The sequence below is a fragment of the Microcaecilia unicolor genome, chromosome 1 (assembly GCF_901765095.1).
Source record: "Microcaecilia unicolor chromosome 1, aMicUni1.1, whole genome shotgun sequence".
NCBI classification, from domain to species: domain Eukaryota; kingdom Metazoa; phylum Chordata; class Amphibia; order Gymnophiona; family Siphonopidae; genus Microcaecilia; species Microcaecilia unicolor.
Genome location: NC_044031.1, coordinates 200,815,463 through 200,841,084, shown reverse-complemented (window position 1 = coordinate 200,841,084; position 25,622 = coordinate 200,815,463). Strand labels below are relative to the sequence as shown.

The 25,622-nt window shown below is 42.7% G+C and overlaps 1 protein-coding gene across 1 annotated transcript in view; it reads left to right on the top strand.

Moving 5' to 3' along the window:
• The window catches only part of CNTNAP2 (contactin associated protein like 2), a 2,081,195-nt gene that overhangs the window by 552,162 nt on the left and 1,503,411 nt on the right, over positions 1-25,622 (top strand). Inside the window, exons 5-6 of the mRNA XM_030203705.1 lie at positions 12,267-12,451; positions 15,788-15,931. Coding sequence (XP_030059565.1) covers positions 12,267-12,451; positions 15,788-15,931 — 329 coding nt within the window. The remainder of the gene's footprint in view (positions 1-12,266; positions 12,452-15,787; positions 15,932-25,622) is intronic.

The following is a 25,622-nucleotide window of genomic DNA, read 5'->3' as shown; positions in this document are numbered from 1 at the left end:
CAGTATAAAATGTTTTGTATTTTTTTGGGATCTTGCCGGGTATTTGTGATCTGGATTGGCCACTGTTGGAAAAGGATGCTGGGCTCGATGGACCTTTGGTCCTTCCCAGTATGGCAATACTTATGTACTTATGTCTGAATTAAAATAGTTCTGCAATGTAGAGTGGGCTAAGATTCCTCATCAGCAATGTGAGAAACTGATATCAAATTATTGGAAGTGTTTGGTTGCAATTATTGCTGCTAAAAGTGGTGCAACTAGTTATTGGGCCCGATATTCAGACCACTGGAGTTAGCTTGGCTATCTCACACAGATGGTGCTGAGCCCGGATATTCAATGCCGGGCCATTTACGGTGACTGGCATTGAATACCCTTTGGGAGGTGTTGTGTCATTTAGCCTATCAGATTCTGGCCTGAGAGGCTAAATGGAAAACTGGGAGGGGCATTTTCAATATGACGTCTAGGTCCGACTTTAGACGTTTTGCAAAAAAGCGTCCAAAATCTGAATAAGAAAGTTCATTTTCCAAAAAGAAAAACATCTATCTTTTGTTTTAAAAAATACTGTTTCTAACAAGGTATGTGCTTTGGACATTTTGTTTTTTGGTCCATTTAAACAAAAACAAACAAAAAACATCCAAGTGAAAAACGCAAAAAATCAAGCCATTGGGATGTAGGAGGGGCCAGCATTTTTAGTAGACTGGTCTCCCAGACATCCCAGGAGATAAATGGGGCACCCTAGTGGACTTCAAAAACATCTCACTGGGGAGAGGTGTCAAGATGGCTGCACGCTGCTGATCGTGGCTAGGGTTACCATATGGCTCCAGAAAAAGGAGGACGGATTGAGCCAGCCGGGTTTTACTTCCATTGCTTTCCATTGAAAGCAATGGAAGTAAAACCCGGCTGGCTCAATTACTTCCATTGAAAGCAATTGATTTCCATTGAAAGCAATGGAAGTAAAACCCGGCTGGCTCAATCCGTCCTACTTTTTCTGGAGCCATATGGTAACCCTAATCGTGGCTGAGCTCTTTTGCTGGTTGCTCTGGATTACCAGTTTGTCCTCAATCCTGATGCCTCATACTAAACGCAAAGGGACGGTTAAGGCTGGTTCCTCGATGGCCAGAACCTCCTCTCCACAGCAGCAATCAATTGAAAGGTTTGCCACGAGAACCCCCGCCCAAAACACCAGGAGGAGCCCTGCTGTTGCTCTAGGAGGAGGAGAACCTGGAGACTTGGGGCTAGATGTCACTCTCTCTCCCCCCGGTTCTCAACCCACCGCCTCTCCCAGAAGGTCGCTTGTTTCAACGGAGGGCTCCCAAATCAGAATGCATTGAAGGTAGGCCTCTGGATCGAGGCACTGAGAAGGCGAATCCCGATGGAGGTTTGAGGCCTGTTTGTGTCTCAACTGAACAAGTAGCATCAACAAAAAAGCCAGAAACGGCAACATTGGAGAGCATATGGGAAGCTCTCCAACAATTGGATACTATAGTGGCCAAATCTATGGCTGAAGTTTCAGCTTTAGTGAGTACTGTTGATATTCTATCTAATTCCTTAGAAGGCATTAAGACAGAATTTAATACTTAAGTGATTACAATTAAAGAAGATGTTAAGAAGTTACAAGACTTTGCAGCTACAATGATAAAAGACAAAATGATATTGCATTGAAATGTTGAGCAGATTGAAAATTACAATCGCAGATTAAATCTTTGCTTTTGAACTTTCCAAAATCCCCGGGTGTTACCCCTTTGGAAGCGTTCAAGAAATATTTGCTTGAAATTTTGAAATTTACCCCAGAAACTATTCCTCCGATAAATCGGATATATTATATACCAAATAAAAGAGTCTCAGAGGAACCCTTGGAAATGATTCATCAAGAAAGTAAGAAAGATTTATTGAATATATCTGAATTATTAGAAGCATCATTGTCTGAAGATTCTGAAAGAGTGACTTTATTGGTCTCATTTGTATTCGAGCAAGACTTGGAAGCAGTGAAGCGTTTATCCCTTTGAAATCTACAAACTTTGTGCTATGGTAAAAAAATGTGGATATTTCCTGATGTTACAAAACAAACACAAGATAGGAGGAAGACTTTTTTGGCTCTAAGAACAAAAACATTGGCAATAGGGGCATCTTTCTATCTCAACTATCCATGTAAATGTGTAGTTAAATATATTGGGTTAAAATATGTATTTTTTCTTCCAGAACAATTACATGCCTTTATAGATTTAAAAAAGGTGACTACAGGTAATATCCAATAGTTGAGATTATGTAATGGCTAGGGTGGGGATATAACATGTTAAGCATTTTTGAAGTTATTTCTTTAAACTTGTCTCCTGAGTTTTTTTCATGTATGCATCCCTCCATAGGTGGTCTAAAGAGGAATTATATATATATATATATATTTTTTTTTTTTTTTTCCTTTTGTGAAGTATGTTGGCTTATATAATTTACTTTTCTGTTTTTCTTGTTCAAGTATTTGACTTGTAAGAATAGTTTGTATAATCACAATAAATTTTAAAAAGATTTTTTAAAAATCTCACTGTTGCTCCCTTATTTTGCCTGCTGAGCCCTCCAGCCACCCCCCCCCCCCCCCACACACACACACAAAATCCACTGCCCACAGCTGTACACAATAGCCCTTATGGGTGAAGGGGGCACCTATATGTGTGTACAGTGGGTTTCTGGTGAGTTTTGGATGGTGCATAGTTTCCACCACAAATGTGACAGGTAGAGGGAGATAGGGACCAGAGTCCCCCACTCCATGGTGCACTGCACTGACCACTACACTACTCCATTGACCTGCATACTGCTCTAGTAGACCTGGCTCTAACATCTGAGGCAGTCATAGAGTTTGCTAAATCATATTTGTATTCACATTGATTGGGGGGGGGGTAGGAGGGGGTCAGTGACCACTGGGGGGCATTTGGGGGGTCACCCCTAATTCCTTCCAGTGGTCAACTGGTCATTTAGGACACCCTTTTGTTCCTTATTCGTTATAAAAGCAGGTCTAGCTCAAAACATCTTAGTTTTAGTCCCGGACGGTTTTGTTTTGTTCCATTAAGGCTGAAAAACGTCCAAGTGTTAGGCATACCCAGATCTCACCTTTAACACATCCCTGACATGCCCCCTTGTGATTTGAACATACTTCTGACGGACTATATAGAAAAACGTCTAACAAACCAATTTGGACATTTTTGTGAGAAAAAAATGTCCAAATGCAGATTTATCAAATCTATATATGAGCTTGAGAGGATAATCAGAAATAATACACTAATTCTCTTGTTGAAGAGGATTAGTGTAGTTTTATTACAAATGCAGATTTATGCCACTTTTTGGACGTTTTTCTCTTTTGAAAATGAGCTCCTGGACATCCCAATGACTGATGACGTTTAATGTGAACAAGTACAAAGTGATGCATGTGGGAAAGAGGAACTCAAACTATAGATACGTAATACAAGGTTCCACATTAGGAGTTTAAGATTATCTAAAGATTATATTTGGGTGTATCTGTATTTTAAAACAGGCTCTATGTCAGCAGATTCTGTTCTAAAATACAAATCCATTTTCTACTTCCTATCTAAAATGAGCTCCAAATAGATTGGACATGAAATACATTTTTCAGTTGATACTGAAAAATGTATTTCATGAGGAAGCTGAAGCAGGTCACAGAAAGGAGGAGCGTGTATAGGTGGAATTCTTTAGGGTCAGTGCAGCTTTAGTAAGGACTCCAGTAGACACAGCTCTGGGATTTTGTCCCAACTTAGCCTCACCAATACTGGAGCTTAGACCTAGATTCTTGTTGATATGTTCAGTAGGTATTAATCTAGACATTGCGTCTAGAACATTATAATATCAGTAGAGCAGACAGTTTCTTCTTTGTCATTGCTTATGATAGACATGTATAACAGAGTTCACTTCCAGGTGACTAAAATGCTTTAGTAAGATTTGCATTTGGAAAAAGCGTAGAGTAATATAGAACAGATATCATCTGCTCATCTAAATTTAGTAAAGGACAAGAACATGGTGGACATGGGGGAAGCCACTGCTTGCCCCGGATTGGTAGCATGGAATGGTACTACTAATTGGGTTTCTGCCAACTACATGTGACCTGGATTGGCCACTGTTGGAAGCAGGATATTGGTCTAGATGGACTATTGATCTGACTCAGCATGGCTATTCTTATTTATTTATTATTACATTTATATCCCACATTTTCCCGCTGATTGCAGGCTGAAAGTGGCTTACATAAATCTGTAGTAAGGCTACAGTGCAATAAAGCAATTATACAAATTGAGAATAAGATAGGAAATAACAATTAAACAGCAATAGGCAAAAGATAAATACAGCAGTACAGAGCAGGGAAGGCGTGGTTCAGGTAGTTTGATAAAATTTCTGGGGTTGATGTTCAAAGCAATTTAAATGGCCAGCAAAGGCTACTGGACATTTAAATTGATTGCCTGGGGCTATCTGGGGATATTCAGTGCACTTAACTGGATAGTGCTGCAGAATATCCCCTCTCAACTGCTAGTTTGTGGGTGGTCAAGGGACAGAGCTAAGGCAGAGTGGAAACTTAGCCAGCTAGCAACAATTTTCAGTCTGTTAACCAGCTAAGTAATCACATAAAGTTAGGACAGCAAAACAGCTGGCCAAACTTTATGCAGCGAGTTAACTGAGCATTGGTCTGAATATTGGCTGGTGCACAGTTAACTTCTGCATTGGCAGTCATTCCCAGATATTCAGTGCTGGGAGCCATTCATGCCCCAGTATTGAATATCCAGGATTAGTTCAGCCTGTAGCTTGAAGTGGCTTACCAGCATCAAACCATTGTGGGCTGAATATCAGGCCCTCTGAGTACAGGCAGACCAGGGAGGCCTAGGGAAGACAAGAGCAACCCCATAGCATATGCCTTCATCACAGGTAGGCGAACAGCAAAAACTTAATGCAGGTAGGCCAAGTTTTGCCTTGAAATTTTGTGAAATCATAATCCCAAACATCTTGCCATAAGCGACATGCCTACGTCCTTCTCCTATGTGTGCGCCCTTTCATTTACACACTATGCCACTTATAGAATAGCACTTAGGTGCCCTACTAGCACTTATGTGCATAAGTGAACACTTACCCGTGACAGTGCTAGTATTCTGTAAATTTACAAACACAATGGATACAGGCACCCAGTTATAGAACTGCCCTTTAAATGTTCTTAAATAAGGTAGTATAACATTATGCCCAGCTCAGAATATGATGGTCCAGATATTCAAAAGCCCTTATTCAGGCAGCAGCCACTATCCAGAAAATTGCCCTATCCACGAATTTTCTGGGGTGCTACCGAGATAGAGCAGATGAAAATCCCTGTAGACTATCTCTGCATTATCTGTACAGTATAGGACAAAGCAAGGGTGGAGCACTGGTATAAGGCCTAATTCTAAAGATAGTTGTCTGGCTAGTGGCTTTATATCACTATCTACCTTATAATTGAAAGAGAAAAACGCCTAGATTTCGACCCAAATCGGGAGATAGACGTTTATCTCACAAAACCGAATAAATCAGTATAATGGAAAGGCGATTTTGGACGTTTTCAACTGCACTCCATCGCGGAAGCGTACAAAGTTGACGGGGGCATGTCGGAGGCATGGTGAAGGCGGGACTGGGGCGTGGTTATCACCCGAACAGAGATGGGCGCCTTTCGCCGATAATGGAAAAAAAGTATGCGTTTGTAGCTAGAATTTAGGGCACTTTTCCTGGACCCTGTTTTTTCACGAATAAGGTCCCAAAAAGTGCCCTAAATGACCAGATTACCCCCAGAGGGAATCGGGGATGACCTCCCCTGACTCCCCCAGTGGTCACTAACCCCCTCCCACCACAAAAAATGATGTTTCACAACTTTTTATTTTCACCCTCAAATGTCATACCCACCTCCCTGGCAGCAGTATGCAGGTCCCTGGAGCAGTTGTTAGGGGGTGCAGTGGACTTCAGGCAGGTGGATCCAGGCCCATCCCCCCCTACCTGTTACAATTGTGCTGCTTAATGCTTATTAGTCGTCCAACCCCCCAAACCCACTGTACCCACATGTAGGTGCCCCCCTTCACCCCTTAGGGCTATAATAATGGTGTAGACTTGTGGGCAGTGGGTTTTGAGGGGGATTTGGGGAGCTCTACACACAAGGGAAGGGTGCTATGCAACTGGGAGCTCTTTTACCTTTTTTTTTTGTTTTTGTAAAAGTGCCCCCTAGGGTGCCCGGTTGGTGTCCTGGCATGTGAGGGGGACCAATGCACTACGAATCCTGGCCCCTCCCACAAACAAATGCCTTGGATTTATTCGTTTTTGAGCTGGGCGCTTTCATTTTCCATTATCACTGAAAAACAAAAAAGCCCAGCTCACAAATTGTCGAATAAAACATGGACGTCTATTTTTTTCGAAAATACGGTTCGGTCCGCCCCTTCACGGACCCGTTCTCGGAGATAAACGCCCATGGAGATAGACGTTTTTGTTCAATTATGCCCCTCCATGTGGATAAAGATAGGAATGAAGTCATGGTTGAATAAACATATTTTGTGTGCACTACCACTTCTGCAGATAGTGGCACACAATATATGTGGACAACTTAAATGCTGTTGTTTAAAACAAACACTGACTGGGGTATTTGAATATTAACCTAGATAAATTTATAGATACATTGGTTCAAGAAATGTAATTTTAAGTATGATGCTAAGTAATCAATTTTGTAGAAAGAATTATGACTCCTATGATCACCTGCAATTAATAGTGGCTTTAATACCTGTGATGTAGCCAGAGGAAGGCCTCAGGGGCCTGTGCCCCCAACTTTGGGTTCAGACCCCTTCCACAATTGTGACACTGAGCAGCAGGAAGTCGGGTAGGTGCTTCAGATACCGATTCCAGCCGTTTGCACATGCTAAATTCATACAAATCAATTAAACGTGTTCGGAAATGCTGGCAGCTGAGGCTGAAAAGGACAGTCTCAGTGCTTTAGCATGGTCTGAAATCTGATTGCAATTTATGTTTATTTATTTTATTTATAATAGTTTCCACTATTTTGCCTGGCCCTGAAGTCAGGCTAACTGGTCTGTAATTTGTTTGTTTATGCACACCTTCAAAGAAATGAAGCAAATTGGTGAGGCAAGACCTCCCTTGGCTGTTCCATTAAAAAATGTTTGTCTATTTGTGCCATAATTTTCTTCTATAATAGTTTCTACTATTTTGACTGGCACTGAAGTTAGGTTTACTGGTCTGTAATTACACAGATTACCCCTGGAACCCTTTAAAAATCAGTATCACATTGGCCACCCTTCAGTCTTCAGTTACTACGGATGATTTTAATGAAAGGTTATAGATCATTAGCAGAAGATCAGCAATTTCATGTTTGAGTTCTTTCAATACCCTGGGGTGTATACCATCTGGTTCAGGTGATTTATCCTCTTTAACTTTTCAATTTGGCTCAGTATGTCTTCCAGGTTCACTGATATTTCTTTCAGTTCTTCCACATCATCACCTCTGAAAACCATTTCTGGTATAGGTAGATCTCTTTCATCTTTTTCTTTAAAGACTGAAACAAAGAATTCATTCAATCTCTCCACAATGGCCTTATGTTCCCTGAGTGCTCCTTGTGCTCCTTCCTGATCTAACTGTCGCACAGATTCCCTTGCAGGTTTTTGTCTCCGTGGAAAGTTTTTAAAAAATATATATTCTTGTTTAGCCTTCTTTATCAATGCTTTGTATCTGCCTTGACAGTGCTTATGTTGATTCTTATTTTCTTCATCTGGATCCTTTTTCTATTTTTTTGAATGATATTCTTTTTACTCTAATAGCCTCTTTCATGTCACCTTTTAACCACACTGACTGTAGTTTGCTCTTTTTTCCATCTTTGTAAATACGTAGAATACATCTACTCTGGGCTTCCATGATGATACTTTTAAACAACGTCAATGCCTGATTTAAAGTCCTAACCTTTGTGGCTGATCCTTTTATCTTTTTTTTATTCATTTTCCTCATTTTGTCATAGTCACCCTTTCAAAAATAAGTTTCCTTAGTGACTTCACTCAAGATATCAGCTCAAATTTGATCATGTTATGATCACTTTTTCCCAGCGGATCCAACTCTGTAACCTCTCATACAATGTCCCACATTCCACAAAGGATTAGATCCAAAATAGATCCTCTCTCATTGGTTCCTTGACCAGTTGCTCCAAGAAGCATCATTTATTACATCTAGAAATGTTATCTCCCTCGCAGGTGTAGGCTGATCTTTGGAACAATAGGGCACTGCCCAAGGGCCCACAGCAGTCGGAATTCTACTCTCCCATCTAATTTAATCACTTTTTATAGGTGGTTAGAGGTCTATGATCCTTATTGCTTGAGGTCCCAGATCATTATCAGTCCGCCCCTGCTATCACTCCCTGGTGTAACATTTATTCAGTCAATATTAGGTTGATTGAAATCACCCATTATTATATTGTTGCCCAATTTGCCAGCTTTCCTAATTTCTGTAAATGTATTTTTGCCTGTCTGTTTGTTCTGTCCTGGTGGACGGTAGTACAGCCCTACCAGTGTATTCCTCTGCTTCATACCTGGAATTTCTATCCATAAAGATTCCACACTGCAATCTGTTTCATGTAGAATGTTTGTTTTGTTTGACTCAAATCCCTCTTTAACATGTAGTGCAACCCCCCCTCCAATTTGATCCACTCTGTCATTGAGATATAATTTAAACCCTGCTAATACAGTGTCCTATTGATTGTCCTCCTTACACCAGGTCTCTGTAATATCTACCACTTCATTTAGTGCTATGTACTCCAATTATCCTATCTTATTTTTAAGGCTTCTAGCATATGTATTTAGACACTTCAAATTGTCTTTTTTTTTCCTTGCAACTATAGGCTGCTTTGGAGTTAAAGGGGATAATTTGCATCCTTTACTCTATTCTTCCATTAAAAATTCCTGGCTTTCTTTCACCATTATTGAAACCTTTCTATCAGGATTCACTAAAGATCCTGTTTCAATATTATCCTTCAAGGATACTCCACAGTGAACCATGTACTTGGTGATGTGCTGGTAAATTTTTAACAACAGGCTCTCTCCCCGGTCCACCTCGGTGCCCCCCCCCCCCCGTCCACCTCTGCGCCCCCCCCATCCACCTCTGCGCCCCCCCATCCACCTCTGCGCCCCCCCATCCACCTCTGCGCCCCCCAAAATTGCAGAGCTAGCTATAGCCAGTGGGTGGGGGAGCAATGCATTACTCTCTCCAGGAAAAAAAAATTAAATGATCCCAGGTTCCAATCTAATTCATGTTTAATGTGGGATAAAATGCCATAAATAAGTAAATAAATATAAACTTTTAATGTTGAGCACCTGATTCTGAAAGGGAACATATTCCAAACACTATAATGAAAATAAAATGATTTTTCTACCTTTGTTGTCTGGTGACTGTTTTTCTGATCATGCTGGCCCAGTATCCGATTCTGCTGCTATCTGTCCTCTTAACTCCATTTCCAGGGCTTCCTTTCCATTTATTTCTTTTCTTTTCTTTTCTCTTTTCTTCTTCATTTCTGGTCCTCAGCTTCTGCCTATTTTCTTCATCCATGTGCAGTTTTTCTCCTCTCTTCCTTTTCCCTTATCTTATCTCCTTCCTCACTCTTCCCTCCTCTCCATCCATGTCCAGCATGTATTCTCTCTCCCCTCCTCTCCCCCTGCCCTCCATCCACCCATGGCCAGTGACCCTTCTCTCCCCTGCCCTCAATCCACCCATGTCCAGCAGTGACCCTCCTCTCCCCTGCCCTGCATGCACCCATGGCCAGCGACCCTTCTCTCCCCTGCCCTCCATCCACCCATGGCCAGCGACCCTTCTCTCTCCTGCCCTCCATCCACCCATGTCCAGCAGTGACCCTCCTCTCCTCTCCCCTGCCCTGTATGCACCAGCAGCTCCCTTCTCTCCCCTGCCACCCCCTCCCGACTTGTTCCGCAAATTCTCCTGCTTCCTCCCTCCCTCCCGATCCGGTCCCTCACCGACCCTACCTTGGCCATCAAATTCTTCGGGGCAGGCAGTGTTGCCTGCCCGCTGCCATCGCTGACTTTCCTCCGCCGCCCGATCGCGCTTCAAAATGGCCACCGAGACTTACAGAAGTCTCGCGAGGCCGCCTCTGGAAGTCTCGCTGGCCATTTTTAAAGCGCAAACAGGCAGCGGGGGAGAGTCAGCGATAGCAGCGGGCAGGCAACACTGCCTGCCCCAAAGAATTCGATAGTCAAGGTAGGATCGGTGAGGGACCGGATCCGGAGGGAGGAGGGAGGGAGAGCCGGCTCGCCCTTTCCAACAACCGGCTCGCAAGTCCGGCCAAAATTTAAAAACCGGATCTTGCGAGCCGGAGCAAGCCGGCTCCAGCACACCACTGTATGTACTCCTGGGTGACTGTCAGCTTTCCCTCTCCTTGTTTAGTTTAAAAGCTGCTCTATCTCCTTTTAAAATGTTAGTGCCAGCAGCCTGGTTCCATCTCGGTTAAGGTAGAGCCCATTCTTAAGGAACAGGCTCCCTCTTCCCAAGAAAGTTGCCCAGTTGCTAACAAATCTAAATCCCACATCCCTGCAGCAGCATCTTAGCCACACATTTAGACTTTGGAGCTCTGCCTGTCTCTTGGGTCCTACGTGTGGAAAAGGAAGCATTTCTGAAAATGGCACCCTGGTGATCTGGATTTCAGCTTTCCACCTAGGAGTCTAAATTTTTCTTCCAGAACCTCCCTCCCACATTTTCCTATGTCATTGGTTCCCACATGTACCAAGACATCTGGCTCCTATCTAGGTGATGCATGAGGTCCATCACCTTTGCACCAGGTAGACAAGTGACAGTCTATCCTCACGTCCACCAGCCACCCAGCTATCTATATGCCTAATAATTGAATCTTCAACTACAACAGCTATCCTAACCCTTACCTCCTGGACAGAAGCTCCTGGAGACACATCCTCAGCGTGAGAGGATATTTCATCCCCTGGTGGGCTGGTCCTGGCTACAGGATTACTTCCAACTTCACCAGGGTGATGCTCTCCTTTTAGGAGGCCTCCCTCCTCCAAGGCAGCACAGGGGCTGCCAGACTGAAGGTGGGACATTTCTACAATGTCCCTATAGGCCTAATCTATGTACCTCTCTATCTTCCTCAGCTTCTCTAAGTCTGCTACTGTAGCCTTAAGAGAACGGACTTGAACTTTGAGAGCTAGGAGCTTTTTCCATCAAGCACACACATATAATCTCTCACCAACTGGGAGAAAATCATACATGTGACACTCAATGAAAAAGACTGGATAGCACCCCTCTTACTGCTGGACTGCTGTCTGTAACTTAATATTAGAGTTGTTTTATTAAAACTTCATAAGGTAATATGGATATTAGATTAATGTGTATTGTAAGCCACATTGAGCCTGCAAAGAGGTGGGAAAATGTGGGATACAAATGCAACAAATAAATAAATAAATAAATAAATATTAGATTAATATAAAGAACCTTAAGATTATATGGTATAATGTATAATTTATTTAGTATTTGCTTCTCAGAAACTAACTAAATGTAATTAAAACTCTAATTAAAACTCTCCTCTTGTTATCCTAATTAGAATAATTGACTATAAGTGAAAAGTTGTGCTAGGGGTGGGTGGGAATGAAGACTGAACTAGGACCTGCTGTGCCTTCTAGATGCTATCTGTTAATGCTGTGGCAGAAAGTTCAATTTTTAAAACTATGGAGAAAAGGGTATGAAGACTACTTAATAAAGTTTGCTTTTTTAAAAAAATTCTATCTTTATCAATAACCTACAATTCGTCTTTTAAACCCCAATCTTTAAGTTACAAAAGCAATAATAGTATGCATTTACCCAGAAAAATGTTCTCTTCTCTTAGAACTTCTCAGAAAGAAAGTTAAGTGGGACCTTTCCTCTCTATATAGTTTTTTTTTCTAAGGGGACTGCTTCAAACAGACCCTTTGAGGCTAACCCAGTAATCTGACTGCCCTATAAACCTTTGCAACAATTCTACTTCCTTACAACTTAATTAACACCTAATTCAGGTCAGTAGCAATGCTACTTCACCAGTATTGCCACCAGCAAAGGTATGATGAAGTGGCAGTGGAGTGGGGGGAGACTGAGAGGAAATGCTTGCCTCTCCTCCAGTCCACTCCTAGGCCCTCCAAAATTCAAGTTCTGGCTACACCCCTGTTTTATACATGTTTAAATAAATAATGTTGTATCTGACTGATAATGCTTCTCTTACTTTCTCTTTTTAGGAAGCAATCAGTATGGTTCAATTTATGGTCACACATCCGTGACTACGGGCAGCCTCCTGGATGATCATCATTGGCATTCTGTCATCATTGAGCGTCATGGACGAAATATTAACCTGACACTTGACAGACACATGCAACACTTTAAAACTAATGGAGAATTTGATTATTTAGACTTGGATTATGAGGTAAAAAGAAACATTATACTCTTATATCAAGTTTTAAACAAAAATGCCAGTGGACTTTGTTCTAGATTTCAAGATTATCCAGTAGAATTATCTGTTGTGCTATTGAACAGGCATACCCTAGTATGGTAACTATTATACACTTTCATTTTGGCACAGATGTTTTTTGGGTTCTTCTTTAATGTTATAAGGGGTCCTTTTACAAAGGTACGGGAGAATGTGGCCTTAGCATGCCATTGTCCCATGTGCTAGGGCCACTTTCTACCACAGAAGTAAAATGACTAATTTCCCATTTTTTAAAAATTAAAGGCCACACACTAATGTTGGGATGAACTAAACAGTGAATCGGGTTGAGATACCTAGAACTGCTAATAGGCACAACCAAATTTATGGGGTTCTCTTACAAATTGAAAACACACATTATATGTTATAGAGGAAAAGCCTCAAGAGGCTCCCAGACTTTTAAGCTGTCTTACAGGAGCGGGACTCACTCATCATTGGCAAAAACCTCTACAGGATAGCTAAACTGCTTGCAAAACTCAGACTTTGATTAAATAGAAGAACTTAGCTTAGTTAAGCTGGTCTCCGTGTTCTTCCCAAGGCCCCAACCAAGATCTATGGTGGCCAGCGTTTCGCTTCTGCTTCAGGATCACAGGCCAAAAGGGACCTACAACAGGAACACAGATCTATTAATCACAGTTCTTCCTATTCCATTTTTAGCATTCTTTACTCGTATCAAAATGTGCTTACACCCGTTCAGTGAAGCTGACAGAAGCTTAGGAGACACCCTACCCGGAAAATGGCTGCTCTTATAAAAAAGTTGTGATGTCACCCGCTGTCAACGTCTAAACCAATCCCCATTCTTCAGGGGGAAAAAGGCAAGGGCCTTGGGAAGAACACAGAGACCAGCTTAACTAAGCTAAGTTCTTCTATTTAATCAAAGTCTGAGTTTTGCAAGCAGTTTAGCTATCCTATAGAGGTTTTTGCCAATGATGAGTAAGTCCCGCTCCTGTAAGACAGCATAAATGTCTGGGAGCCTCTTGAGGCTTTCCTCTATAACATATAGTGTGTGTTTTCAATTTGTAAGAGAACCCCATAAATTTGGTTGTGCACACACTAATGTTGCCATTAGCATGCTAGCACCTACCGGCACCTGTTTTATAGGTGGTAAGGGCTCATGTGCTAATCATTTAGTGTGTGCAGGGCCAGTCTTAGGCATGGGTGACAGGGGCAGTTGCACAGGGCCCCACACTCTGGCATGTCTGTCCTCCTGTCTTGGAACACCTCCTTGTTTCGTTACTTAATGTGAATCCACATTTCAGGAGAGAGCATCAGGCATCAGGCAGTGGCAGCGATTTTTCATATCCCATCAGCTGCCAAGCCCAGAGCCTCCTCGCTGCTGCGTCCTGCCCCCTTTTGATGTCACTTCCTGATTCCACAAGGGCAGGATGCAGCAGCGAGGAGGCTCTGGGTTCGGCAGCTGACAGGATATGAAAATCGCCTGCTGCTGTCTGCCACTCTCTACTGAAACGTGGTGGATGCACATCAAGGTATGGGATGAGGTGGGGTTCCGAGAGCTCTAAACCTTCTTTTAAACTCTGATAAATTATGGCTTATGGTGGCGGGCGCAGGAGGGTGTGTTTGCAGGTGTGGGGCCTCACTGAACTGGTCTGCACAGGGCCCCGCAATTTCTAAGACCAGCCCTGAGTGTGTGGTGTGCTAACTGATCAGTGTTAGCACACCCGCTCTCCACCTCCCAACATGCCTCCTCTGTAATAAAAATAAAAAATATTTTTTAGTGTGCGCTAATCTCAAACTTACCGCAGGACCTCCCATAGTAATCTCATGCGGTAAGTGCATGGAGTGTGCTCAGCATCTGCCCTACATTTTCCACACAGTGCCAACAGTTACCCTTCAATATTCAGCTCCTGGCCACCTAAATAGCACTTAACCAGCTATTCGCGAATATTCAGTACATTGCCAGCTAAGGGGCCCTTTTACTAAGCTGATTAGGCACCTATGTGTGCCCAATACATGCCAATTTGGAACTACTGCCCGGCTACCATGTGGCCTGGGTGGTAATTTCATTTTTTACACGCGGCGCTAACCAGGCAGTAATCAGTATTGTATGCACGCTGATGAGTACCACCCAGTTAACTTGTGAGACCTTACTGTTAAGTGATTGGGTGGCGGTAAGGTCTCAGGTCCAAAATGGATGCGCACCAATTTTCATTTTGCTGCACATCCATTTTTGGCCAAAAAAAAGAGGCCTTTTTGTAGATGCGCTGAAAAATGGACCTCCGGTCGTGCAATACACACGTCTACAACATACCAGGCCATTTTGCGGTGCACCTTAGTAAAAGGACCCCTAAATTTGGCAGCCAAATCGGGCTGCCCAAACAGAAGGCTTATTTTTGGCCACTATAAACTTAACGGCCAGCGCTGAATATTGGCTTGACAGTTAAGGTTAAATCAGTGAAAAATAAACCAGATATTCAATGCCAATCACCGGAAACGGACCAGCATTGAATATCCGGCCTCACCACCGACCACGGGAGTTAGTTGGGTTGCCTCTTACTGCATGGCAACTGCATTACATACACTAACAGACAGCGTGAGTGCACCCCTGCTACTTGCCAGCTTATGTATGGTTACCTCAGTGCTACACCAACTGTCAAAATAACATACATCCACATCAATACGGTTCACCCCTTTCCAAATCCCATCTCCACCCTCACCCCCCTGGAACAAGTATTCTCTGGTAGTCTACTGGAAAGGGACTGGAGTGGTCTCCCCCCCCCCCCCCCCCCCCCAACACCTCACCTGACAGAACTACTGCTAAAAGTCATCTTTCATTATAAAGGTAGTCACTTCTTGAGGTGGTAAAGTCCAGTCACACCATCAGCAATCATGACATCTAGCACATGAACTTGACCTATGCCTCTGCTCCACATCTGTCACACCTATATTCCAACCCTAATCCACGCTAATCAGCTAGTGTGGCATTTTTTTTATTATGCAAGATGGTTATAACATGCAGATCTACGCTAATATCTACTGCGCAGTAAAACCCACAGCTGAGTAAAAGGGTCCGTAAATGTTTCAGATATATAGCATGCTATAAACAGAGAACAAAAGCCAAGGCAATTATAAATCACAGACAGAAATTAACGAGTGACCCTTTACATTTTACAGTAACAAGTGTTGTTAGGCTTGTCTTCTAACAATTTACAAGTGACTTAGGATATTAATAAATGTGCAGTTCTATATGCACAGCACCTTCAGTCATGTGTGAAGTATCTTAATAATCTTCTGGTACTGTGTATTTCGTCTTCACAGCTGACCTTTGGTGGGATGCCTGCTTCTGGGAAGCCAAGTTCAAACAGCAGAAAGAATTTCAAAGGATGCATGGAAAGCATCAATTATAATGGTATTAATATCACTGACCTTGCCAGGAGGAAGAAACTGGATCCTTATAACTTGGTAAGATCACCATGTCCACCTTAAATTATGTTAAGAATAAAAAAGGCGTAGTGATAATCATGGGGCAATATTGAAAGCAATTTATTTTTAAAACATTTGTTAGCATGCTTCTAGACGGGTTATAAAATATAATGTACATAAAAAACAAAATCAAAATAATACAAAAACAAATCTAAGACCCCCCCCCCCCCCCCCCCCATAAAACTAATGCAATTGTGTAATAGAGGTAACACTATTATATTTCAAAAGGCACTGGATAAACATTGATGAGCAGTATGTATACAATCTAATATTCCAAAAAGAAGGAAGATCAGGCAACTGCTTATCAGAGAGGATTCTGCCTGGTTGATTTATGCTGACTGCTCCCTCATGCCCCCCTCCCCCCAATGCTACCTTGCCATCTAGATGTATTCATCTTCCCTGCATCTGAATTACCTGTTCTAAAATGACATTTAAACATCTGGGCCTCTACATATGTTTAAGGGCTGCCATTTAAACCTGGGGATGCTGCTAAAAGAAGGGCCTTAAGTACCTAACTATGGGATCCTTTTACTAAGGTGTTCTAATGGATTTAGCTTGCGCTAAATGCTGTGCTGCTCGTTGTATACCTATGGATGGCATGGCACTTAACACATACTAATTCAGTAGCGTGCATAAAATCTGTTAGCGCACCTTAGTTAAAGAACCCCTATGTGTACCATAAAGTGGAGGAGGAAGAAAGGAGAAAGGATAGAGACATATGGCATAATGCACAGAGAAAATCATTTTTCAGCAAAAATGAAAATCTGGAACAAAGGGTCACATTTTTATCCTTCAAGAGGATCAACTGAGGAACAAAATAAAATATGTCTTCATAGAAAGGCTGCTTAGTGCATGGAGCAGCCATTCAAGAAATATCCTGGAGGTAAAAAATGGTATTAGGATTCAAGAGGGATAGAACATGGGGCAGGCACTGCCACAGAGAATCATTAATTGTGAGGAAATGGTCAGGTAGACTCTGGAGTATTGCAACAAGAAATGATATATGTAGATTAGTAGGTTTTATGGTCTTTATTTCCCTTTTTCCCATGTTTCTATGGAAATATTCAGAATCTTTCAATTTGTTCCAAGTGTGTGTGTGTGTATGTATGTGTGTGTGTGTAGCCCTAAGAAACAGGTAACAGCCACTTCAGAAGCTGCAAAATAAAGAAAAAATTGCATGCAGTCAATGATCATGATTCTCCATTGCCGAGGTAGGGGAGCAGGCCCAAGGGAATCACTAATCCGGTCTTTCAAAAACAGTCTTCATATACTGACTGGGGTATTATTCTAAAACAACATTAATTTTAATGATACAGAAATAGTGAAATAGTACAAAAACAAGAGAATCCATTGTTTTAATTAAGAAGACAAAAGAATCAAAAATACAATTGTAGGCAATCTCTTTGGGACTACCTTATTGGACCTCTCTAAAAGCTACAACTTTAAATGGGGAGACAACACTCCTTACTTTCTGGTTCTTGATAGGTGGGGCAAAATCTTGCTTCAAGGTCTTTCTTTTATGGACGCTTTGGGCTAGATTCTATATATGGTGCCAAAACAATCCACACCAAAAATAAAAGTGCTATTGTATAAGCCATGCTTAATTTTAGACATGGTTTATAGACTAGCACTTATGCCCAGGGATCATGCCTAACTTTAGGCACAGCCATTTGCACCAACTAATGCTATGAAATGCACCAACTAATGCTAAGAAATGCAGGGTCATGTACTTGGGTCACAAAAACCTGAGGGAAAGGTACAGTATAGGGCTGAAGGGCTTCTGTGTACAAAAAAAGAATGGGACTTGGAGGTGATTGTGTCTGATGACCTTAAGGTGGCCAAACAGGTAGAAATGTGATGCTCAAAGTCAGAAGGATGCTCTGGTGCATAAGGAGAGGGATGACCAGCAGGAACAAGCCCTTGTTCAAGTCTCTGGTGAAGCCCCATTTAGAATATTGTGTGCAATTCTGGAGACCGCAGTTATGGAAAGATGTAAACAGAATGGAGTTGGTCCAGAGGGCGGGTACAAAATTGGTCAGTGGTCTCAGTCATAAAACATATAGGTACAGGTTCATGAACCTCAACATGTATACACTGGGAGAGAGGAGGGAGAGGGGGGGTATGATAGAGACGTTTAAATACATCAGTGGCGTTAATGTACAGGAGGTGAGCCTTTTTCCAATGAAGGAAACCTCTGAAATGAGAGGGCATAGGATGAAGTTAAGAGGAAATAGGCTTAAGACGAAACTGAGGAAATATACTTTCATAGAAAAGGCTGGTGTATGCGTGGAACGGCTTCCTGGTGGAGGCCATGGAGGCGAAAACTTTGTCAGAGTTTAAGAAGGTATGGGACAACACATGGGATCTCTTAGGAAAAGGAGTAGTTAGTGGTTACTGTGGATGGGCCATACGGCCCTTATCTGCTGTCATGTTTCTATGTTTCTGTTTCAACTGAAACATGGTGCAAATGTGCATGCCTACATTAGGCTTGTATCCCCATTATTCTATAACAGCATGAGTTAATTTTAGGAACACCCCTATTCTACCCATAACCCTCCCATTTCCATGCTTCCTTTTTCAAATCACACATACATTTTAGGGGCGGATCCCATGCCTAAATTTACACATGTAAAGTTCAATTAAATTTAATTAGTGCCAATAATGGAGCAAATACAAAGTACAGTCAGCCATAAGGAGCAATAATTCCAATGAATTAACACCATGAACCATTAACACACAATGCAGTACTTAGGTCAAGTAAAATATATACACACAACAAGGGTTAACTAATTTAAGTAAAGTTAGAGTATTTGAAAACAAAGAAACATGACGGCAGATAAAGGTCATATGGCCCATCCAGTCTGCCCATCCTCTGTAACCCCTAATTCTTCCTGTTCCTAAGCAATCCCACATACTTATCCCATGCCTTTTAAAACTCTGGAACAGTCCTCGACTCCACCACCTCCACCGGGAGGCCATTCCACGTCTTCACCACCCTTTCTGTGAAATAATACTTCCTCAGGTTGCTCCTAAGTCTATTCCCTCTCAACTTTGTCGTATGTCCCCTCATTCCAGAGCTCTCCTTCATTTGAAAAAGGCTCTTTTCCTGTATATAAATGCCATTGAGATATTTAAACGTTTCTATCATGTCTCCTCTCTCCCTCCTCTATTCCAGCATATACATGTTGAGGTTCATAAGCCTGGCCCTATAATTTTTGCATTCAAGACCACTTACTAATTTCGTAGCTACTACTACTACTACTTAACATTTCTAGAGCGCTACTAGGGTTACGTAGCGCTGTACAAATTAACAAAAAAAGACAGTCTCTGCTCAAAGGAGCTTACAATCTAATGGGCGAAATGTCAAGTTGGGGCAGACTAGGTTTCCTGAATAGGGGTATGGTGGTTAGGTGCCGAAGGTGACATTGAAGAGCTGGGTTTTGAGCAAGGCTTTGAAGATGGGCAGGGAGGGGGCTTGGCATATGGGCTCAGGGAGTTTATTCCAGGCATGGGGTGAGGTGAGGCAGAAAGGGCGGAGCCTGGAGTTGGCAGTGGTGGAGAGGTGTAGCTGCCCTCTGGACCGACTCCATCCTGTTTATATCTTTCCATAGGTGCGGTCCAGAACTGCACGCAGTACTCCAAATGAGGCCTCACCAGAGACTTATACATCAGCACTATCACCTCCTTTTTCCTGCTGGTCATGCCTCTCTTTATGCACCAAAGCATCCTTCTGGCTTTGGCCGTCGCTTTTCTACCTGTTTGAAAGCTTTAAGGTCGTCAGACACAATCACCCCCAAGTCCTGCTCTTCCTTCACACACTGAAGCACTACACCCCCTATTCTGTACCGTTCCCTCAGATTTTACTTTATCAAATATTATCAAAAGGTAATTACTGAGATATATTATGGAGGAGTAGCCTAGTGGTTAGTGCAGTGGACTTTGATCCTGGGGAACTGAGTTCAATTCCCACTGCAGCTCCTTGTGACTCTGGGCAAGTCACTTAACCCTCCATTGTCCCTGATACAAAATAAGTACCTGAATATATGTAAACCGTTTTGAATGTAGTTGAAAAAACCTCAGAAAGGTGATATATCAAGTCCCATTTCCCTTTCCCTATTGTATAGCATCATTGGTTCTTGGTTAATACAAATCCTCTACCTACTCAAATAAAAAAAATTAACTATTGCTCTATGGTTAACCAATTCCTTCTTGAATTAGAACTGTTTAACTATTTTCTGTTCATGACTAATAGCAAGGAAATAAATATAAACAGTGACCATTTTAATCACTGAGATTGCTAAAACTAAGCAAGTCTCAGAGTCATCTGCATGCATTACGCTTGAGTTCTGTAGCTAAAAGACTGACATTCTCTTACTCCAAAGGACACCTTCAAACAGCACAGACACCCATGTAAGGAGAGATTTGCTCTGAATTCCAATAATGTCCTGTCGTCATTAGCTGCTCTCATATGAATTGCTACAGACTTGCTTGATGAAAGTTAACATTGGATATCCAATAATCATTTGAAATTAAATCCTGAAAAGATCAAATTATTGTACGCAAGTGACTGAAATAAAACCTATCCTTGAGATGGCCCCTGGCTCTGACTATGGAGGGCCAGATTGGTCAGGTGGTTAGAAAAGTTCTTGTCTGTTTACAGAAGAACATTTATTTATTTATTTGTTACATTTGTATCACACATTTCCCACCTATTTGCAGGCTCAATGTGGCTTACATAGTACCGTAAAGGCATTTGCCAAGTCCAGTAGGGGACAAGTACAAAAGATGTTATGGTGGAATAGGGAAGATAAGATTCAGGCACGTGGGGTTAAAGGTAAGGAGGGTTAGCGAAAGTGATTATTTTGTCTCACTTAGATTACTGTAGCATAGTCTTATTTGAGGATTGCTAGTAGACTCTTGTTGTGATTGCAGACTTTTAGAATACAGCAGTAAAATTAGGAGCCCTTTTACTAAGCTGCACTAACACATAGTAACATAGTAGATGACGGCAGAAAAAGACCTGCACGGTCCATCCAGTCTGCCCAACAAGACAAACTCATATGTGTATACCTTACCTTGATTTGTACCTGCCTTATTCAGGGCACAGACCATACAAGTCTGCCCAGCAGTACTTCCCGCCTCCCAACCACCAGTCCCGCCTCCCATCACCAGCTCTGGACAGACCGTATAAGTCTGCCCTCCGCTATCCTCGCCGCCCAACCACCAACCCCTCTTTCACCCACCTGCTCCGCCACCCAATTTCGGCTAAGCTTCTGAGGATCCATTCCTTCTGCCTACTGAGGCCACTTTTAGTGCAGCTGTAAAATGGCCACATTTCCATTTTTCCTTTTAATGGCCAGGTGCTAATTTCCCAATTAGCGTGTGAGCCCTCACCGACACCTATTTAGTAGATGGAAAGGGCTCACACGCTAATCATGCACTAATTGGTTGGTGTGTGGCACTGTAGATACACTGATTAGTGCCCCAACGCTAAAAAATACAAAGTTTTTTGTAACACCAGATGCGCAGATGCCAGAAGTACTGCAGGATGCCTGATTGTGCCCCACGGTACTATGTTTCGGCACACAGGAAGCAGGCATTAGTGCTTATTGCCGCTTAGTAAAAGGATCCCTTAGTTTTGAGGGACAAGCAACAGGATTATACCAAAGCAGTTTTAAAAAGATCTTCACTGGTTGCCAATTTGCACAAGAATTCTTTTTAAGCTACTTTATTTAATTCAGAAGTTTATTTATGGTCTGGCTCCCTCTTAGGTGCTGCATTTGACTGTAGTAATTCTATCAGATTAATTCTATCAGATCTACTAGACTGCAAGAACTAACAGTTTCCATTTCCTAAGAAGTTTTTCCCATAAAAGTTCATATATCTGCAGTATACTGCTGCCAAGAAGATAGGGTATTTATATGAAGTTCATACATCTTCTATAAACATGGCTATTTAAGCATTACTTACCATAGGGGCCACCTATATTTGGGCTCAACAATGGGTGACGATGTTAGTGTATTAAAGTTTTTTGATTCATGCCTGACTGTACTTTGTATTTTTGTCACTCTATTGTTTTATATCTGCATAGTTGAGTATTGAGGTACAACTGTTTTATCTTACTTTTATGATACATGATTGACTGCATTTTATGTTTGTACTTTATTTCATTTTTAGGTAATAGATTTGATATACTGCCTTTCTGTGGTACTACCAAAGCAGTTTACGTTTATTATGTGCAGGTACTTTCTCTGTCCCTAGTGGGCTTACAGTTTAAGGGGTCCTTTTTCTAAGGTGTGCTGAAAAATGGCCTGCGGTAGTATAGGCGCATGCCTCGGGTGCACGCAGAATCGTTTTTCAGCGCACCTGCAAAAAATGCCTTTTTAAAATGTTTGCCGAAAATGGACGTGCAGCAAAATGAAAATTGCTGCGCATCCATTTTGGGTCTGAGACCTTACCGCTAGCCATTGACCTAGTGGTAAAGTCTCATGTGGTAACCGGGCAGTAATAACCTACACGTGTCAAATGCCACTTGGCGCACGTCTGATACGTACGTCCGAAATAAAAATGAAATTACCACAAGAGCCATGTGGTAGCTGGGCGGTAACTCCATTTTGGTATGCGTTGGGCGCACGTAGACACTTACGCAGCTTAGTAAAAGGGCCGCTAAGGGTTCCTTTTACCAAGTTGTAGTAAGCACTAACAAATTTTTACCACAGCTTAAAATGGCTTAACATAGAAACATAGAAACATGACGGCAGATAAAGGCCATATGATCCATCCAGTCTGCCCATCCTCTGTAACCCCTAATTCTTCCTGTTCCTAAGCGATCCCACATGCTTATCCCATGCATTTTTAAATTCTGGAACAGTCTTCGACTCCACCACCTCTACTGGGAGGCTATTCCACGCCTCCACCACCCTTTCTGTGAAATAATACTTCCTTAGGTTACTCCTAAGCTTATTCCCTCTTAACTTTGTCGTATGCCCCCTCATTCCAGAGCTCTCCTTCATTTGAAAAAGGCTCTCTTCCTGTACATAAATGCCCTTGAGATATTTAAACGTTTCTATCATGTCTCCTCTCTCCCTCCTCTCTTCCAACATATACATGTTGAGGTTCATAAGCCTGTCCCTATAATTTTTGCATTCAAGACCGCTTACTAATTTCGTAGCCAACTCCATCCTGTTTATATCTTTCCGTAGGTGCGGTCTCCAGAACTGCACGCAGTACTCCAAATGAGGCCTCACCAGAGACTTATACAACGACACTATCACCTCCTTTTTCCTGCTGGTCATGCCTCTCTTTATGCACTCAAGCATCCTTCTGGGTTTGGCCGTAGCTTTTTCTACCTGTTTGAAAGCTTTAAGGTCGTCAGGCACAATCACCTCCAAGTCCCTCTCTTCCTTCGCACACTGAAGCACTACACCCCCTATACTGTACCATTAACATGGGACGTGCTCAGGCATCCCATGGTAATTTTGGCATTGGTGCACACTACCTATGCACTATAAAATGCATTCTATTCTTTAGCGCTGGGGTCAGAGAGTAGGTGTGTCTGCACTAATTATCTAGCACAGCTTCATTGCTGCGTACTAACTAATTAGTGCATGGTTAACCCATAAGCCCTTATGTCCTACAAAATAGGTGGTCATAGGAGCTCCTGCGCTAAGGCTACTTCTTACAGCAGTTTAGTAAAAGAACCCCTAAGATTTTTGTATCACAGGGAGCCACAGAAAGAATCAAACCCCCTTCCCCAGGTTCTCAGCACACTTCCTTAATCATTAGGCAACTCCTCTACTTCATGTAAGTTCTCTTGAGCAGCAATTGTCTCTTGACATGATTATTTACAGTGCTGTTTACACAGTGGTGTGCTGGTAAATGTTTAACAGCAGGCTCTCTCCTGGTCCACCTCTGCGCCCCCCCCCCCCCAAATTGCAGAGCTGGCTATAGCCGGGGAATGAGCCTGGGGGGGGGGGGGGGGGGCAATGCATTACTCCAGGAAAAAAAAATTAAATGATCCCAGGTTCTAATCTAATTCATGTTTAAAGTGGAATAAAATGCCATAAATAAGTAAATATAAACTTTTAATGTTGAGCACCTGATTCTCAAAGTGGACATATTCCAAACACTATAATGAAAATAAAATGATTTTTTTTCTACCTTTGTTGTCTGGTGACTTTGTTTTTCTGATCATGCTGGTCCAGTATCCGATTCTGCTACTATCTGTCTTAACTCCGTTTCCAGGGCTTTCTTTACATTTATTTCTTTACTTTCCGCCTTTCTTCTTCATTTCTTGCCCTACACCCATAAGTAAAAGCTGGGTCCTACTCCGCAGACTTGACTGTCCAGTGGATTCAGCTTTTGCCTATTTTCTTCATCCATGTGCAGTTTTTCTCCTCTCCCTTTTCCCTCATCTCATCTGCTTCCTCACTCTTCCCTCCCCTCCATCCATGTCCAGTATTTCTTCTCTCTCCCTTCCCTCTCCTCCACCCATGTCCAGCAACCCTCCTCTCCCCCTGCCATCCCCTCCATCCACCCATGTCCAGCAACCCTCTTCTCCCCCCTGTCCTCCCCTCCATCCAGCCATGTTAACCATCTCCTTCCAGCCTCCCCCCCCCAGCAGCCCATGTCAACCATCTCCCTTCTAGCCCTCCCCTACTCAACGCCAGACATTTCCTGCCTTTTTCCAGCCCCCCCCCCCGATTCCCACTCCCCAGGTCGTGCATCATCTCCTGTCTGCCCTCAGCTTCCCGATAGCCCTTGTTTCCTTCCTGCCGCTGCCCTGCCTTTAAATATTGTATTTTTCCTCGCGTCGCAGCAACGGCATTGAAAGCAGCAGGCTCGGCTCGATTCCAGCCTTCCCTCACATGATTTTGCCCTCTTCTGATGTATTTCCTGTTTCTGCGAGGGCGGAACCATGTGAGGGAAGGCTGGAGCCGAGCCTGCTGCTTTCAATGCTGGCGCCGTGACTCGAGGAAAAATACAATATTTAAAGGCAGGGCGGCAGCAGGAAGGAAACGAGGGCTTTCGTGCAGCTGAGGGCAGACAGGAGATGATGGATGACCTGCAGAACGGCGGAGCCTGCAGCTCACAGGGTGGGGGGAGGAGAGGCAAGCCGGCTCGCATTCGGTAAAAAACCGGCTCGCAAGATGCCAATACATTTAACAATCGGCTCTTGCGAGCAGGTGCGAGCCGGCTCCAGCACACCACTGTGTTTACATCTTTTGCTAGAGAAAGAATACATAGTAGTTGCAGAAGATAATCAGTGTAGAAGGGAACTTTATACAGCCTTTTCCACACCTCTTGCTGAACTCACGTCTGCATGATACGTTGCATTCAGGGGTTCATATTGATATCGTATCCCAAAATTCTGCTCCTTGTATATGATTGTCCCTCATGGGACTATTGAGTATTTCTCTTGAGTAGCACCATGATTTCTCCCACAGTGATGGGGGATGAGGCAGGTCCAATGTGCTGCACTCAAAGCATGAAACTGGAGTTACTGACTGGAGCAAGTCTTTCAACCTCTGACTGGAATCCTTAATGCCTGAAATTATACTGGCCTGACAACAAAATAATTATCCTAATGATATTTACTCTATAATAGAGGCCAATTGAGACAAGCATTTATAGTTCTGAAGGAGTTGATATTAAATCTTTCTGAAAGCTG